The 17,910-nt window shown below is 42.2% G+C and overlaps 1 protein-coding gene across 1 annotated transcript in view; it reads left to right on the top strand.

The window, feature by feature from the left end:
• The window catches only part of PLPP3 (phospholipid phosphatase 3), a 68,735-nt gene extending 61,621 nt beyond the window's left edge, over nt 1-7,114 (top strand). Inside the window, exon 6 of the mRNA XM_032803138.2 lies at nt 6,925-7,114. Within this exon, the coding sequence (XP_032659029.1) occupies nt 6,925-7,050 (126 nt within the window). The 3' untranslated portion in view covers nt 7,051-7,114. The remainder of the gene's footprint in view (nt 1-6,924) is intronic.
• Nucleotides 7,115-17,910: the final 10,796 nt, after the last annotated feature.

Here is a 17,910-nt window from a genome sequence, read left to right as displayed (position 1 = left end):
CTGTCACTGCCTGGCTTGTTCTCATGCAATTTACTTTCCAAAGGATGACCTGATTGCACAGTCCTTTAACTCAAAGTGACACATGTAAACGTTTAATGTAGGCAGAATGGGAGGCGCCGGCTCTGTGTAATGACGTGATTGTTTTCAGTGTAGTTATCTTGTTTAGAAACAAAGGGACTGGGGACTAAAGTAATTATGTGGCTTTAGAAACTCCTAAAAACCAAGTTTTCAAAAGGTTACACACTTTTTATTTTGCTTGATCTGAAAGTAAAGTAAACCTCGAGGCAAGGAATAAAGTTCCCTAGAGGTTTATTCACAGGAGTGGAGAATAGGTTGTTTGTGCATTTTCCACTTATTGATAAAATGCTAAACCTGTGCAACAAAAAAAAAAAAAAGGAAAAAAATGTTGTAATCTAGCTGTTTAAAAAATGATTAACCCCTTTGGGTGTGAGAGTTGGGTTTTGCCATTGCCAAGTGTCCATGCACCGTTATGGCTTAGTGTCAGTAAATCCTAAATACCAGTGCCAAAGGGTTAATTGGTGGAAGTCTTCCACGTAGACCACTGCAATGGGTGACTTTCCTTCTTAAATTTGCCTCTTTTATGCATAGCAGGAGCAAAATCATTATGGTTCATATATATCTTTTGTTAAAATGTCACGGTTTTCCTCAAAGCCTTAGAAACCTTTTAATATCCTTAGCAGCCAATTAAAGCAACAACACATCACTGTTAAAAGTTCTGGGAGCAAAAAGGTCTTAGGCAAGCTTTGGAACAGTGAAGCAGTTTTTCTCAGTTCAGGTGCTTCATATCCAGGGCCAATGCAACCATTTAGGTGACGTAGGTGGTCGCCGAGGGGGCTAGGATTCGGGGGGCACTATTTTCTTTGGCAGTGACCGCGGCGACCATATCTTCAGCCGCCCTGGTTGCCACTGGCATTTAGGCAGAGGGAGCTGGGGCAGGGGAGCGCAGGGAGGGCTGCCTGCAGCAAGTAAGGGGGTGGGGCGGCACGCAAGGGAACTCCCTGCCCCAGCTCACTCCTCCCCACCTCTTTCCCAAGCACGCCAGTACGTCCCTCGGCCCACGCCGCTTCCAGCAGCCCCCATTGGCCTGGAGCAGCGAACCGCGGCCAGTGGGAGCCGTGATCGGCCGGACCTGCGGACAGGGCAGGTAAACAAACTGGCCTGGCCTGCCAGGGGCTTTCCCTGCACAAGCAGCGTCCCAAGTTTGGGCAGCACTGCTCTGGGCATTAACTGTATATGTAGTCAGACTGATTTTTTATGTGTGCATTTCCTAATCCTCATAACCTTCTTTTTGTCATTTTTTGAAAGCTTTGTCACAGGTAGAGGGGGGGAAAGAATATGAACAACATGATAAAAGGATGAAACATGAGATTGATCTAAGTAGTGGCTTCTGAAAGACAATAGGAGTCCAGATGCTAGAGATAGACATTCATACATTTCCTGCCTAGTGACAAGTTGCAAATCTGGTGGTCTCCTCCCTGACCCTTTAGCAGATGGCAAATTGTAGTGGGCCAGGAGGAGGGTGAGAATGTTGCTCCCATAGGCTGACTTTCCTGTGACGAAATAAATCAACATAGGAAGCAGCTGCCTGGTTATTTCACAAACAGGCCTGATCTTTCTCTTCTAGCCTAGGGCACACCCACTCTATTCACTGCTCTTTTGTAGGCCTACATTGCAAGCCCGGATGTGGAGAGGGCACTGGTGATTCATTGCCGTGTTCCTACTGCCTGGAAAAGATACAAGGGGCTTCCAGTGGGATTCAGACCCAAACCCCTGTCACATATTTGTCCAGGTGCAAACAGCTAAAATGTTCTTGGAATCCTGAACTCACTTGTTTAAAAAAATGAGGACCAGGGTTAGTATTTGCCCAGTATGGGCCTATATTTCTTTTCTTCATTTTGGAGGGATGGTTGGAGGCTCCCTTAACAGTAAGGGCCACAGGCTCTAAAAAGCTGCTAGGCTGCTGCCACTGTGAAGCCACTCCAGGGCTCCCTGCAGCTGGAATCAGGCAGTGGTGTAGGAATGAACAACCTTCCCACCTCCTGTCAAATTAAATTGTGGGTGTGTCAGAGGAACGGCTTGCATGAGTAAAGGAGCCAGGATCAGGCTCTGTCTAAGTCCGACCTTAGACCTTCTCTTGTAAGCAGTAGGCTTTTGTTTTCATAATAGAATTCACTAGCTTCCAGTTCCATCCTTAGCCTAAGGTCAGACTCACCCCAGCTGATAGCCCTAGATCCTACAAATTTGCATGCCCCATCTACCATGATGTCCCAGAACAACTCAGAGATCACAGGGTTGCATCCCTCCCACCACCCGCAACTTCAGGGTCAGCTCTCATTGGCTGGCTGCACAATTTCCCTGCACTCCCACGCCTAGCTCTTCACTTTCTCTTCCTCCCTCTCTTGCCCAGCTGCTAACTGCTTGTAGACCAGAAGTTTTCAAAGGAACAAAGAGTCCTTTGGCACCTTACTTAAAGACTAACAGATGTATTGGAGCATAAGCTTTCGTGGGTGAATGCCCACTTCGTCAGACGCATAAGCCACAGTGCAGCTGCAGAGCCATTCTGTAGCCACAGCTGAAACCTTGAGGTTGCTGCAGTGTCCAGAGTCCTAATGGATCGCATCACATCCCCTCCTATAAAAGAGGAGTTAGGCTGTCCAGAGATCCAGATTTTATAGGGACAGTCCTGATATTTGAGGCTTTGTCTTATATAGGCGCCTATTACCCCCCACCCCCGTCCCAATTGTTCACAGTTGCTGTCTGGTCACCCTACCTGGGAGCTCCCAACTCACTTCCTTATGCTCCCTGCCAGATCCTAGCCCCACTCTCACTTTCATATCAACCTAATGACCCCTCCCCCCAGGATTCTGCTACACCTTTGCAAAACAGATTTCAGACCCGTTCTGAAAGCTGGAAACTCACTGGAACCAGTGATGCAGGGGCAAGATTTGCCTTGAAATGAATTGCTAGTTAATATCAACCGTTATATGTCATGCAGTTCTTTGGCTTGCCCTTTCCTTGTTGAGCTAATCAGCTCTTCTCATAGAACAATAAACTCCTTCTTGTCAGGGAAACCTTTCTGGAGACGCACACTGAGTAACTTCCCCTTCACTTGTCTGGGGCTCTCTCTGTGTTACGTTACTAGCTGGTAAAGATGATAAAGCCAGGCTTGACCTTTTGATTCACGGGGCATTCAAGGCCTCCTGGCTTAGCCACAGTTTTATCACTCCCTACTACATTGTGTCAGAGAAGGGTGACTCAAAATCATTCTGAAGAACAGCCTTCTGCTGTGACTCAAGAACTGTTTCTCAGGCTGTTAAGTGCAGTAGTAATCATGCTGTAATTCTCCATGGAAGCCAGTTGTGTGTTTCATCTCCAAGAGTTACCAAAGTTAAAAGTTGTAGCAGATGCATTTGTCCTTCTTGGCCTGAAATAACAAATGGAAGACATTTGTGTCAAGCACTTCCAGCTGATGAAACATTTTTACTTGGATCCAAAGTGAAATATGATGAGAATTTCCGAAAATCAAAATAGCAGGATAAGCAGACTAATAGGTATCACGTAGTTTACACAAGTGGAAACATTTAAAGAGACAAGATACCTTTTGGTTTCAACTCTTAAAGGTCATATTAGTTTGTTTTACTGTTGTGTATCTGAGTATGGATTTCTTTAATATGATGAAAAGAAATGGGATTATTAAATGGAAATATAAGATACTGACTTAGTTTGTACAGTTCAATTCCTGTTCTCTGCTGTCAAATTTTCTTTATGGGTGGAGAGCACCTTCTACAGGAAGTGGAATAAATCCAAGTAAAAACTTTGCACATTTTATTACCTTTTTTAGTCTTAAACAGTTCAAGTGTTAGGAGGATTTAACACACTGTTTTGACCCTAAAAGATCATGTTTCAGGATTTCTGTAAGTGTGTACGTAGCCTGAAGCCAGGCTAGAGAGAAATACAGTTTAAAGGGGAATTAAAACTACTACCAAGTATTTGAATTAAACCCTCAAAAGCAATGAACTGCAGAGGAAAGGCTAAAAAACAACCAACCACAGGATGATACTCCGTCCATAACTGACTCATGTATAAAATAAGGCCACATTCGGTATAATCTCCATCTGCCTCCTGCACGTAGCAACCGCCACCTACCTCCTCCCACAAATTGATTTGTCATGGATTTCTTGATGTAGAAGTTGGACACCTTTCTGATTGAATCCAGTGGTAGGGGGCAGGCATGGGAGAGAAATGGCAACAGAATTACTCCAAAACAGCTGGTTTATTTTATTTTATTCTTTGAGTACTAACAACCAAAAAAAGTAAAATGTTTTACAGCAATGCATTCTCTCGTTAGGACATTCTGAGCATAACTTTTGTTTGTTTTTAAAAGGACTCATCCAACCCTGTGTTTTTGTGGGTGCAATTTTACTCCCTCAGTTTACTGTAGCACAATGCTAGCATTTATTTGTCTAATCGGCAGATATGTGGGCACAGTTATTTAGCTAGACATCTGAATGTCCGTATTTTCAGTCAAGGAAAAGATTTTTTTTTTAAATGTTGGGCTTCTTATGCTTTTCTGTTCCAGACAAATATTTATGGATAAGTAATAAAATTTGAAAAGTGAAGGATTCAGACTCCCAATTTCTCAGTTTTAGAAGTCATTTCAGATCAGGCCAATTCTCCATATAATCTTGTTTCCTGTCTCTGATAGTAGCTTAGAAAGATGTTGAGGCGGAAAAGGAATACTCCTGCTGAATAGTGCATCTGGACAGCCATACGATGAGCAAGGGAATGAGAGGGAAATGTCTTCCTGTCTTTACCAATAAACCACCCTGAAGCATGCAGCTCAATAACCCTTGTATTTGGACTAGCTAGTGTAATTGTGTAGTCTAGTCTTATTCATGTAAGCATCTTATCCCTTTTCCATTTGATTGTGTTAAATCAAGGGCACTTCCAGACACTGCAGTAGGAAGAGATACAAATACATTTCTTATTCTAAGGCTGCCATCCTATAAGCTTGATAGGAATGCAAGGCTTACTATACCAGATCAGCTCACCAGTCCATCCAGTCCAGTATCCTGTCTCCACCAGATGCTTTAGAAACCCCATAATGGACCGTTACAAAGGATAACTCTTCCTTAAGGGAACCTTAACCCCACACCAGGCAATGTTTGGCTTATGCTCGGAACTAATAAGCTTCTATGGAAGGTTGTGGAATCCCCATCACTGGATGTTTTTAAGAACAAGTTGGAGAAACACCTCTCAGGTTCTGCCTCAGCAAAGGGGGCTGAACTTGATGACCTCTTGAGGTCCTTCCCAGCCCTGCATTGCTATGATTCTACAAAGATTAAAATACCAAGTATCATTCTCCCTATCACTTTGGCTGAAGTGAAATGCGGTGCGTTCTCTATGGACAGCTGTCAAATTTCAGTGTCAAAATAAGTTTCAGCTCAGCTGGTAAATTCTGACCCACCGACTTATCAAAAGTGGGGCTGGGAAGTTGCCATGGTGCTTACTGGCATGTGTGTTCACCAGTCACTGAAGTTCGTTTTTGTTTATATCAAAGTTCTGGTGCTAAATAGCAAAGATGAGTCCTCTCTGCGTTTTGTTGTTTACGGAGAGTTACACTGTCTGACTGTTTTCCCTTCTGGCTTCAGGTTTAAGTTTAGTAAGAGAGAAAGTGCAGCAGTCATGCCGGACTGATAAGGGTTAGGCCAAGGCTGCCAAGGAGGAAATGAAGGTTTCCTCCCAGCACTCTGTTTCTTATTGTGTTTCTGCCTCTCTAAATTGTTAAACGCTGGCCTTTTCACATCCGGCAGCGCGGTTACATCATTGGGTATTCAGGAAAAGGGATTCAGGAATATCTCCTCCTTCTGTTGGACTCTGACTGCTAGACAGTCATCCTGACTAAACTTCAATTTCGTAGGTCGTGTCGTGAGAAAAGAGGAAAGCAGAGTATATCAGGTGGCCCTGATTCATAGATAATTAGGGTTGAACGGGACCTCAGGAGGTATCTAGTCCAACCTGATGCTCAAAGCAGGACCAGTCTCCAACTCAATCCCCAAATGGCCCCCTCAGGGATTGAACTCGCAACCCTGGGTTTAGCTATCCCTCCCGCCTGTTACAGATAGCGTCGTTTGTAGAGTAGTTTTAACTTTAGGGCTTTTAACTGCCCCTCAGAGAGAGTGTTAAGTCAGTGGGGCTATTTGTGTGAGTCAGGCAAGTAGGATTAAAACTTTTTTGGGGGGAGAGGGGTCTTTGAGCCTAGTATATTGATCGTCATTATTATTATCATTGTTATTATTATTATTGTATAACTGTAGTGCCCAGGAGGTGTATACCTGGACCAGGACCCTATTGTCCTAGGTGCTGTACAAACAGAACAAAAAGATAGTCCCTGCCCCAAGGAACTCTCTTTATTTCTGGGCTTTCAAGCCTATGCTCTGGAGTTGTGTGTTATCAATCTATTTATAGCAAATAAATGCAATCATTTATTAATGCCCACCACAGTTCATACTGAGCCATTATCATTTAACCTTCCAACACCTATGTGGCTTGTAGTCAAGTATCGTACATGCCTATGCCACAGCTAGGAAAACAGCCATACCCAGGCTAAGGGCTCAATCTTACAAAATGCTAAGTACTCCCATTGCCCCAGTGGGAGTTGAAGATGCTCTGCACTTTCTGAGACCAGACCCTGAGTCTAAAGACACACAGTGAGGTGATTTCAAAGCTGGGATTCAGGCTCAGGAATTCCTGGGTCCCAGTCCTGTAGTCAGTCAGAAAAATAAACAAAGAATTTGGTTGCTGTAAAATAGAACACGAATACTCTCTCATTGCTAATCTATCAAATATTGTTTAAGGAAAACTTCAAATGTCGCTCCATTGATTTCTAAATTCTATTTACAGGTGTTTTATGTGTCAGATCTCTTCAAACCCAAGATAAGGACCTCCCTGCCTCCTCCTCCAATCCGGAAAGATATCCTTTCACCTGTGGACATCATTGAACGGAACAATCACCACAATATGGTGTAGACCTTTGCAGCCCTCCTCCCTCCACAATCCTCTCCCCCCTCCCCTCCTTTTTTTTTTTTTTTTTTTTTGCAAAAATGACTGCTGACAGCAACTACCTGCTGCTCTCAAATCTCATCAGACAGTAGAATGTAGGGAGAGACTTTCTTGTCCGACTAATAAGGTCTTACTCTCTGGCCTTTTCACTTGCAACATTTGCATGAAATGGGTATTGTTCAACTAAGTCAAAAGCAACAATGATAAAAACAAACACACAAACAGTGATGCCGGAATTCTGGACGTGCAATTGGTTGAGTGTTCATGTTGTAGTGAACCCAAACTGTTCATAGCACAATGAACACTAAACGATTATGTAAAGCCGGCCATCTTAGCTTTTACTAGGAAGATTTCCAATACCTGTAAGAAAAACTCACAACTAAATTATATAGCACTATTTACAAGAAACAGCACTGATTCAAGATTTGGGATTGGTTTCTAAGTGTCACTGCTCTTTTCCCCTCCCTCCTTCTTTTTAATATTGCTTTGTTTGACTCCGTTCCATACTGTGATGTTGATTCAGAAGAAGCTTGCCCAGTCAAAAATGTCAGAAGGGTGCCTGGTCATACTACACAAACTTAAAAAAAACCCCAGCAATCTAAGGTGGTTCCACAACAAATTGTGCATGAATGAATCCGTTATCCACTTAGAAGCCAAATCTCTTCATTTCCACTTTGTACCTGGTGACATTAGTACTGTACGAGGCATCAAGCCTACCCAAAATTGACAAATGGCCTAATTTTAAAAAAGGCTCCCTTCACTACTCCTGGCCCTGATAAATTGCAGAAGGATTTTCTGTGCTATCGCCGCCACCTTTGGGAGTTCACGTCACGTCAGTTGTTAGTGGAAGATCTTGTTGAAGATATGTTAGCACTATGAATTTGGGATTGAGTCCCGAGGAACAATGATTCTGCAGTTTTAGGACGGACTGCTGGGTGGAACGTCCTAGCCTGGATTTCAAACAAGTTTTGAGCATTCCCTCATCTTCTCTGTTTAGGGTCCTGTTTATAAGCCATTCAATAGACATTAGGTCAAATTCTGATCTCAGTTGCATCGGGTTGTGTATCAAGAGTGTGTAAAAGAGAGCAGAATTTGACCTATTTCTCCTAGCTTTTCGGCTTTCTAATGGAAGTTAAAGACAAATATTGAAGATCTATCTTAAAACTTTGAAAAAAAGCTAAATTGAAAAGAGATCATGCAAACCACGTGGAATGGCCATTTGCACATCTGTATTACACAATCCGTCCTATCATTTCAGCTATAGCAAGCTATGATTTTTATATATAAATATTATATAAATAATGTATAAAACATTAAAAATTAACTATGTAAAATATTATTTCTGAAACAATTTTTTAGATATATCCACTATGATTATAAACTGTGTCTTGACCTGTGTTATTTACATTTTGCTGCTTAAAAAAGCATTGAATTAATTTTTTTTTGTAGTTGACTAAAATATTGTAGGTCTGTGGTAGTAATATTTTAATGAAAATAACTACAACTAGAGACAATTGTATAAAAAAATCATATTAAATTGTCTGTATTTTTGTAATGTTTCATTTTGTAAAGAGAAGAATATTCAAAGACTTTTGTAGAATACAAAATTGAAGTTTGTATCTGCGAAATTATTGCTGTATAAATGTGCTTTTTAAATAAAAGCTCATAACACAACTAAATATCGTATTTTAACCATGTTCTGCATTTGTGTTGTTCTTAGATTAATCTGAAGAAAATGCATTGGGGTGGTATATCTAGGGCTTTACGTTGCACTGGGTAGATGTTGCATACACCTGTTCCAGGCTAAAAACAGTCCTGAACCTGATCTCACTTTAAATGAGAGCTCTGATGTGGGGGTCACCAAGGGCGTGCCCACACTATGGGTGTTACAGAAGCACCATTGCAGAGTGGTAGTATAGATGCTTCCTACATCGATGGAACCAGCTTTCCAGTCCAGCGCTCTATCCGCTAGAGTAGACCACAGTGCTTCTAATTAACATCAAGGGCTGCCAGGTACTTAACCTTGCGTGTGCCCATGTGTTATCTCTGCTCGTGTTTGCACTGTAGCACAACAGCCTCACGCTGTCTGTTGTATACAGGCCAAAGACCCACAGGCCACAGCCTGCAGCCCTGCCACTTTCCATGCTCTACCTTTCAGCATTTGCAAAGAAATCTACTTTGTCCCCGTTCTATTACACATTTTTCTTCTGAGACCAACAACTCTCCAATGTAATAGGAAACTTTCATCTAGATGGATATGGAAGATCTTTACTGAGTGAAAAAAAATAAAATAAAAAATGCCCACATCTATTTATGTCCGCACACAGGTGGCAGTTAAAAGTCAAGGTATATCGCTGATAGCTCACTCTGAAGTGAAGCACAGTAGCAGCAAAGATGCATGACAGTTTGTGATAGGATGTGAATTCCACTTCAAAGTGAAACAGCAGGGGGGAAATTAAGCAGGCAGAACATGGTAGGAGTTGCTATTACTCATACTGAAACTTGGTACAGCTGGGTAAATGCTCCTGTTTTAGTGCAAGGGGATTTTTTATATTAACATTCATCAGCAGGACTTATCTGAAAGATGACATCTTTAGTTGCACTGTGTCTGATAATATTTCCAAAGCTTTCTCAGAGGGAAGAGTCGCCCCCTATTGAGTCATCTTCAGCAGCCTGAATTTTCCCTTGCGGGAAACACTGTCTGGGCTTAGCAACATGCAGCCCACAAACAGACTGTAGTTGAATGCAAAATTCTCTAAGTGCTGTGAAGGGAAACTTAAGGAAGTCTGCACTGTTGGACTAAATGAAGTGCTTGCTTGGATTTTAATGTCAGGTCTTAAACCACCCAGGCAGGAGGGCAGGAATACAGATCTATGGGTGGAAGAGTAGGAATTGGAGGAGTGTCAAAGGAAATGGGAAGCAGAATAGGAGCTATTAAGAGCAGTGGGAGAGACTGGTGTTTCTGACTGCTTCAGGGAAGTGTTAATAAGCGCAAAATGAGGAATGGCAGAAAGACTGGGTCAGTTAAGAGAGTGGAAGAAGAGGAATGAAGTGGAAGAACATAAGAACGGCTGTACTGACTCAGCTCAATGGTCCATGTAGCCTGTATCCTGTCTTCCAACAGTGGCCAGTGGCACATAACTTTGAAGGGAATGACCAGAACAGGGCAATTTTGAGTGATCCATTCCCTGTCATCCAGGCTCAGCTTTTCGCAGTCGGAGGTTTAAGGACAACCATGGGTTGTATCCCTCACCATTTTGGCTAATAATCACTGATGGACCTATCCTCCAGGAACTTTATCCAATACATGTTCTACTGGTCAGGGCACCAGATTGGGCCTCAGAAAACCTGGGTTCTATTTCTAGGGCTCTGCCACTGATCTGCTGTGTGACCTGAGGTAAGCATGGCCCCTTCTGGGGCTATTTTTCCTCCTATCCTTTGTCTGTCTTGGCTATTTACATTGTAAGCTCTTCAGGGCAGGAGCTGTCTCTTACATTGTGTATGTACAGTGCCTAATGCAATGGGACCCTGATATCAGCTCATGCATCTAGGCACTGTGGCAACATAAATACTAAAAAGTGAGTGGAGATGGGTCTAAGGGAATATGCAGGAGTACGCTTGTTTTGGAAGAGTGCCTACAGGCAGGGAATATTAAGGAGTGGGGAGGTGCTCGGATGCCACACACAGAAGACAGTTTAATAGAGGAAGATTTAGCAAATGGAGAGGAAAGATATAGATTGCTGGGATATGGGTAGGGTGCATTAGTGAAGAGCCTATAAAAGCTAGTAGAGAGTAGGTTTATGGGAGACAGGCATATAAGAGGAGAATAAATTGATGAAAGTTAACGAATCATGGATTTAAAGCATATTATGGAAAGGAGCCATGGAGGTTTGTGGCAGTTTCTAGTACCACTTGAGTAATTTTCTGACTTTTACAAAGAAATGAGGTTGCAGAGTTAAGAAGAGCAGAGGCCTTCAATAGCTGCAGAGGTGTGTGATTTAGCTGGCAACCATTGTACCACTAGCAAGCAGTAAAAAAGTATTTTAAACATCACGTATGTGTTGGTAATATAGCATAGCTGGATTAAAATAGTGAGGAGGAGATAATGAAAATTAAACAAAAGTTGTTATTTTTTAAACTAACCACACCAGAGAAGACAGACAAGAGAAGCTGACAGGCAAGCCAAGGAAGTAACATTTGCTTGAGCAGAACAAAAACAAAACAGAGAACAGGCTAGATGAAGAATGGCATCAGCAAAGAGAAAAGGAGAATCTCAGGGGGTGGAAGCTAAAGACCAGGTAGCAAGTTATAGGAACAGGGTTCACTGCAGAGGGCCTAGTAAAGATCAGAGATGGTTGGGTCCAAAGTAGCAGGACTGTCAGGTAGGAGAAAAAGAGGAAAGACTGGATAGTGTGAGTAAAGGTCAGAATAGGTCTAGCATACCCTGTGGGTGCAGAGGAGGCTTCATTAAAAAGGTCTAGATTCCAGAAAGAGCAGCAGACACTGCAGATAGTAAAGCATTCAACTGGAGACAAACAGGTAGGTCATGATCAAAGTGTAGTTGGCAGGAGGGAAGTGAATGAGGAGCCAGTGAAATGGAGAACCAGACAAGGAGACAGCAAACCAAGGCAGCAACCTGAAGTCCAGTGAGGTAAGTCAAGCCTTTTAGAAGTGGCCAAAAGTCAGAATCTCTCTCCAGTAGATGGTCTTCAATTTACAGTTGTAAATTGAAGCTGTCTAAAGAAGGGCCAAATGCAGCCCGCTTTCATCTGTAGCGTATAGATCTTGTCCACTAGGTGAAGTAGAGCAGATATGGAATTTTATTGTTGATGAACTCAATCAGCCAGCTATTTCAGTTACACTGGGAAAGCTATCAGTACCTGGATGGCTGGTGGAGTTGGATTAAAAAATTAAGCACATCTCTACAAATTAGGAACATTGCTCCATCCCCAGGTAAATTGCTGATATAGCTCTTAGTACTGCAAAAAAATTGGATGCCATTCTTGGAAGTGATAATGTCAGCCCCTAGAGAGCATGAAAAATTGCTTTCAGCCTTTGATCCTTTGGCCTTTCTGTGAAAGTGTCAGAGCTATGGGGGAACACCTACCAAAAACCTATAGTTTTGCATGCAAACATATTTAACATATTTGCACATGTGGCTGCATGCAAGCACCTGCATTTCATGGAGTAGAGACTTTGGCTCCAAGGTAAGATCTGAAACTTTCTGTAACAGTAAATTGCCATCCCCAAAAAGAGGTCTAAGCAATCTTCAGACAGTAAAGGTATTCTGGTACTGTTCAGTAATTTTGGCGTGTGTAGCTTTCCATACCAGGAAGAAGATCACCGCATGTTCCACAAGCAGAGGCAATTTAATACTCGAGATCTTTACGTTAGATTTTTAATAGCCCAATGTTTGGGTACAGGGTTTTTCATCGCTCTTTATCAAGATAAAACCAAGAATAAAATTTGGATCCAGATTCAATTAACAAACACTCCGAACATTGAGAGCTGGGGTTTTGGGCCATACCCATCTCTGAGACTATATGCAACCCGGATCTAAGAAAACTTTGAGACCTTCCAAAAACATTGTCTCCACCTCTGACTCCATGATCTCACTCTCGCCACCGTACCTCTGACCACTTCTTCCCCTTGACATACTTCCCTCCTTATTCCCCACTCCCCATGAACTGACTGATCTTCCCCTCGTCGCCACCTTTTATAGACTTGTTTATATAGCCTGCCAAATATCTCCAGTGTTTAATGGATACTTGTGAATGGAGGTTGATATTTCTATTGAATGAAGCAGAAGTTAGGGAAAGTTTGGGGGTAACAGGGAGGATCAGCTAAACATCACCTTCTAAGACACACACCTCCCAAAAAGTCTTTCAGCCGTGATCTTTGCACCCTACCCCCCAAGCTCATATTGGTTCCAGATGCATTATGTATGTCTGAACTGTGTTATGGCTAGATTGTAAATTCCTCAGGGCACAGACTGTCTCTTTATGTGTTGGTATAGTACTGATCAAACTGTCAGCAATGACTAATTGCCCAATCCCTTGTTTTCACCCTATCCACAGCTGATAAGGGAAATGATCCTGAATTTCTTGTTCAACCAACACTTGCAGGGAAGTCACAAGAGAGATCAATTCTCTTATCCACATGTATCATTTGTTTTCCTTAGAAAAGTCTATGTCTACAAAGTTTATTCTCTACTTGTGGACTAAGCTCCTATAGAATACACTCCAAGGTGTTATGGTAATGCTACTGCTAATAATGTCAGCAAGTCACTAAGTAATCGTGTACCTTCCTAGTAATCATGGTATTGGTGCTGCCTCAAGTAATAAGGTATCTTTTTATTTAATCTGGAAATAAACTTGATCTCTCTGTAACCAGATAACTTTCAATGTCACGCTTTGGGACACCTCACAATACTAGTCTGTTAGTGAACTCACTGGTAGTAGCTAAAATATCGGCATATGCAGCCTGTAGTGCCATAAAGTTTACAGGTTTTGATCTCACTTTATATTAAAAGTTCATAACCAGAAGGAACAAAGAGCTGTTATTTAAAAAAAACACCTTTTAGTGTTGCCATGTCAGCAGAAATTTGTAAATATATAAATATATTCTTATCCCAGCTCTGTCACTATGACCCCTTTGTGCAGAAATTACTTCAGACCACTTCTGATGGGAATCTTTGAAGTAATTAAAATTAGGCAAAAGTCCAAAATATTAAAAGGTATAATTTCTCTCTCCACCCCAAAGTAAGAAAAATTCATTTCATTTCTACAGGAACTGGTACTAACAGCTTGGCTTTTCTATCCAATATTTTTATAAATATATGTGTGTGTGTATGTGTGGTTTCAGTTCTGTAGTGTTGGGTGAGCTCATGCTGAGGTATAAATTAAGCAAGAGAGCACACACATTACACTATGCTAACTTTTTCCCAAAAGAGACACCAAAAGTAACTATGCTGTTTTAATAAAAGTCTCAGAAATAAAACTGTTTTCAAGATAAAAGTGAGGGCATGTACTGCCAACTAATGGACAAATATTGTGTTCTCATCAATTTACGCTGGAGAATGAACACTTTTTCTTTCAGGAAAATTTGAATGTTGGTGGAAGGTGCATGAATAACATCTCTGGAGTTTTAAGGGCTTGTCTATAGAATAAAGTTGCACTAGTTTGACTTAAGATGTGAATTTAAACCAATTTAGTTAAGCCAATGCTGAAAACTGTGTGGATGCTTTTCTTTCATTTTTCACCAAACTTATTGCTGTTTAGTTTAAGTTGGTTAGGAACAGGATTGAGTTAAACAGAAATAATACAGCTGAAAACAAAATAGGAACTGGTTGGAAGTTTTCCATTGAAACTCTTTTTGTTTGTTTGGTTTTGGTTTTTTTTAATACTGGAAACTAGGTTTTAATTAATGATTTTTTTTCCCTTGGGAAAATTTCAGTTTTTGTTGAAAAAAATGGCATCCCGAAAACTGAAATATTTGAGCCAAACCCCAAAATTTTTTGATTCAGCTATCCCTCATGGGAGGGTCTCTCTTGATGCAACCAACTCCCCTCATTATAAGAGGAGACCATGATTCATCATGGGAGATGTAGTCCAATCTGGCAGTCCAACTTTCAGAAGAAAGCTGCAACTCCCACAAGGCACCACAACAGCATTTTCTAATCAAACTATTTTGGTTTTCAGCCAAAATATTTTGGTGTTTGATTTTTCACTGAAAAGTTGCAATCTTCTGCAAAATAAATAAAGCTAATTTTCCAACCTGCTGTTATGAGCACACAGAGGTTTGCACTGATTTAACTAAATAGATTTAAATACTGATTTAAGTTAAACCTGTGCAACTTTCTTTTTGTGTACAAGGCCTAAGTCATTCTCCTTTCCACAGAACAGGTACAGCAGGGGCATTAGTAAAACCAGTGAGGCATAGCTAATCCATGTGGTTGACATAACAGCTCCCCTCTCCTGAATGTCACCCCAAAACTGAATCAAGACCAACTGGAACCATATTTGAGATTCATGCAACAACTTTGTCCAAATTAGCCAAAGGGATCCATTTTGGTCATATAGTCTGACCTCATGCATAACACAGGCCAGATTTCACCTACTGATTCTTCATCTACCTTAACAAGTTGCTGCAGAGATAGAACATATCTTTTAGAAAGGCATCTGATCTTGAGTTAAAGATTCCAAGTAATGAAAAATTTACCACATCCTTTGGCAATCTGTTCCAGTGATCAATGCACTGCTAATTCTTTCCTTATTTTTCATTTTCAGCTGTTTGTTTGCTTCTGTGCTACAAATTAAATTGGAAGTGGGAGTGTTGGGAAAATTTCAAAATTGTTTGCTCATCTTAGATCTTTGCCCCAATTTTTTAGATATGCATCCATGCTGCGGTTGCTCATCAAATATGGGGATTTGTTCATCACTAATTATTCTAATATTAGAATTACACTCAGTCTGTCTTTTGCCCTCTCTGAGACTGTCACATCAGTTGATGTCAAATGTGTTGGTAGTGATATGGCCACTTAGCACCACACTGTGACCATCAACTCATATCATATAAGCCACCAAACAGCCATGAGATAAGAGTAACTTTTAGTCAGAAATCAGATTTCTCCTAGTGTCCCATAAGAAAAAGGCTCCTTATTCCATTTTAAGGCCCCAAGCCTTGCAGTCCCCTGGAGAATGACAATTTTGTAAACTTTTCCCACTGTACTGATGCCATATTCAACCCAGAGTCTCCAGATAATGGAGCCCAGAGTGCATATCAGAGGAGACAACAATGTTTCAAGTGGATTGTTGGTTGATTCATCACTGTAGAGCTGGCTTCCAACAGAGATTATACTCCACCAAGCCTTGCCACTTCCACGGCAGGGTACAAGACACATCTCTTCAGGAAGACCTAATGGATGGTGTGACAGAGTTCTGTCTGTAGCACCTTGTTCACTTAGGTAATTGCATAACCAAAAAGTTAACAGGCTTAATTGGACTCAATTAAGCGTTATTGTGGGGATTGCTGACACTTGGAGACAATGGTTGGGCTAATGAGGTAATTAGCGCAATACTGGGGATCTTGGCTGTGCTAGGGCAGAAGATCTGGATGCAATGGATGGATGAGATGCTGCACTGGCTAACTGAACAACAAAAAGAGATGCAGGAGGACCCAGTAGGCAGAGACACCAGAACTTTTGGGTTGGCAGATCAGACAGCAACAGGCCATACAGGAGTCCATCGAGAAGCAATCCCAGGTACAGCAGCATCTCCAGCAGAGGCTGGTGAATGCTAATGAGGGAACAGGACATTGGACAGTAGATCTGGGATTATGTACAATGGCTTTGGGAGATTATCCTAATGCCTTTTTGATAATGTTTGAGCACTTGGCTAGGAGTGTCAGAAGGGACAAAGGGCCATGGTGCTGCAACTAGCCCCTTAACTCACCGGTGAGGCTCAGGTGGCTTAAAGGAACATCGTGCCAAAGACTGTGACACACTGAAGGCTGCTATTTTGGATAGGGTGGGCACGTCAGTGGAAAAATACCACCAAAAATGTAGGGCAGCCAGATGGAATGATGGGGTACATCCCCAGGCATTCATACAAAAGCTATTGGATTGGGCCAATTGTTGGCTGAGGCCAGAAAGACAGCACACAGGGGCTGTAGTGGATTCAATTACTCTGGAACAGTCAACACAGAGCCTCCATGAGACTCTGAAAGGTTAGGTACCAGCTGGAGTAGCTGGAGTCCTCTGTGACATTAACACAGGAATATGTGGAGGCAGACTTTCCAAGAAAAGAGCTTTCTCTCCTCCCCACCCCAGAAAGGGAGTGGGAGAAAAAGTTTGAGAAGCCGCCATCACCAAAGCCTGGAAAGGGGATGATGTCAAAGGAGAAGAAGGGTGCCTCTAGTGCCCACCCAGTGGTGTGTTATCAGTGAGTGAGGCAAAGGATAGATAAAGAAAGACTGCCTGTGCATAGACTGTGGGAGTCTTGAGTTCTGTGGTGGGCAAAGGTAAAGGCTAGTCTAGGGATACGGACAATTCCAATCAAAGTGAGCTGGACAGCCACAATTATGGATTCTGCAGCTGCATGTTCTCTGGTGCAGAGCACACCTTGGTCAGGCTGCAGTGGTGACAGAAAGGGGTGCTGATTACAAAGAATTGTGCCCACGGGGAAAGGAACACTTAGCCAGTGGCTGTTTTTCCAGTTGAGGTAGAAGTGGCAGAGAGTGGGCATTCTGAAGTTGTTGCCCTATGCAGGAATGATAGAATGGACTGGTCTCCATTGCTGGTAGAAAAAAAGCAGGAGAACGGAGGAGACAACCTCCGTGGTGGGGCTTGTGTAAAGAACTCTCTGTCGTATACCCCCCAGGCAACCATTCAGGACTAGTGTTAAATAATGCTAGACACACGCCAACAAACTCAGAGAGAATCCAAATGCTAGTGGACTTAAGGGTGGGGAGGGAGAAGTACTGAAAGGGGGCACTTTATCTGGGAGTGATGGATCTAGTGAACAAGGAGGGCAGAGTCTCAGCCAGCTTCCAGGGGGAGCAAGCCATAGGCAAAGCCCAAGATGGAAAAAATACTAATGAGGGAGATGAGGTCCCTAATAACAAAACCTTGGGGGAGAAGAGAAGGATCTTAGGCAGATAACCTCTAGCCTGGGGCACGGTAAATTGAGGGAAGACAGAAATCCCTATATAGATACAATCCAGGGGCAAAGAAAGCTGGAGGAAAGATCAATGGGACACGAATGGTGTGGTGACCTAGAGGTCAAGGTGGAAATATGGGACAAACCTTCGGTCTCTGAGTTAACTTTG

This window comes from Chelonoidis abingdonii, chromosome 7, assembly GCF_003597395.2.
Source record: "Chelonoidis abingdonii isolate Lonesome George chromosome 7, CheloAbing_2.0, whole genome shotgun sequence".
NCBI classification, from domain to species: domain Eukaryota; kingdom Metazoa; phylum Chordata; order Testudines; family Testudinidae; genus Chelonoidis; species Chelonoidis abingdonii.
Note: the sequence above shows the minus strand (reverse complement) of the source record. Positions and strands in the feature narration are given on the sequence as shown.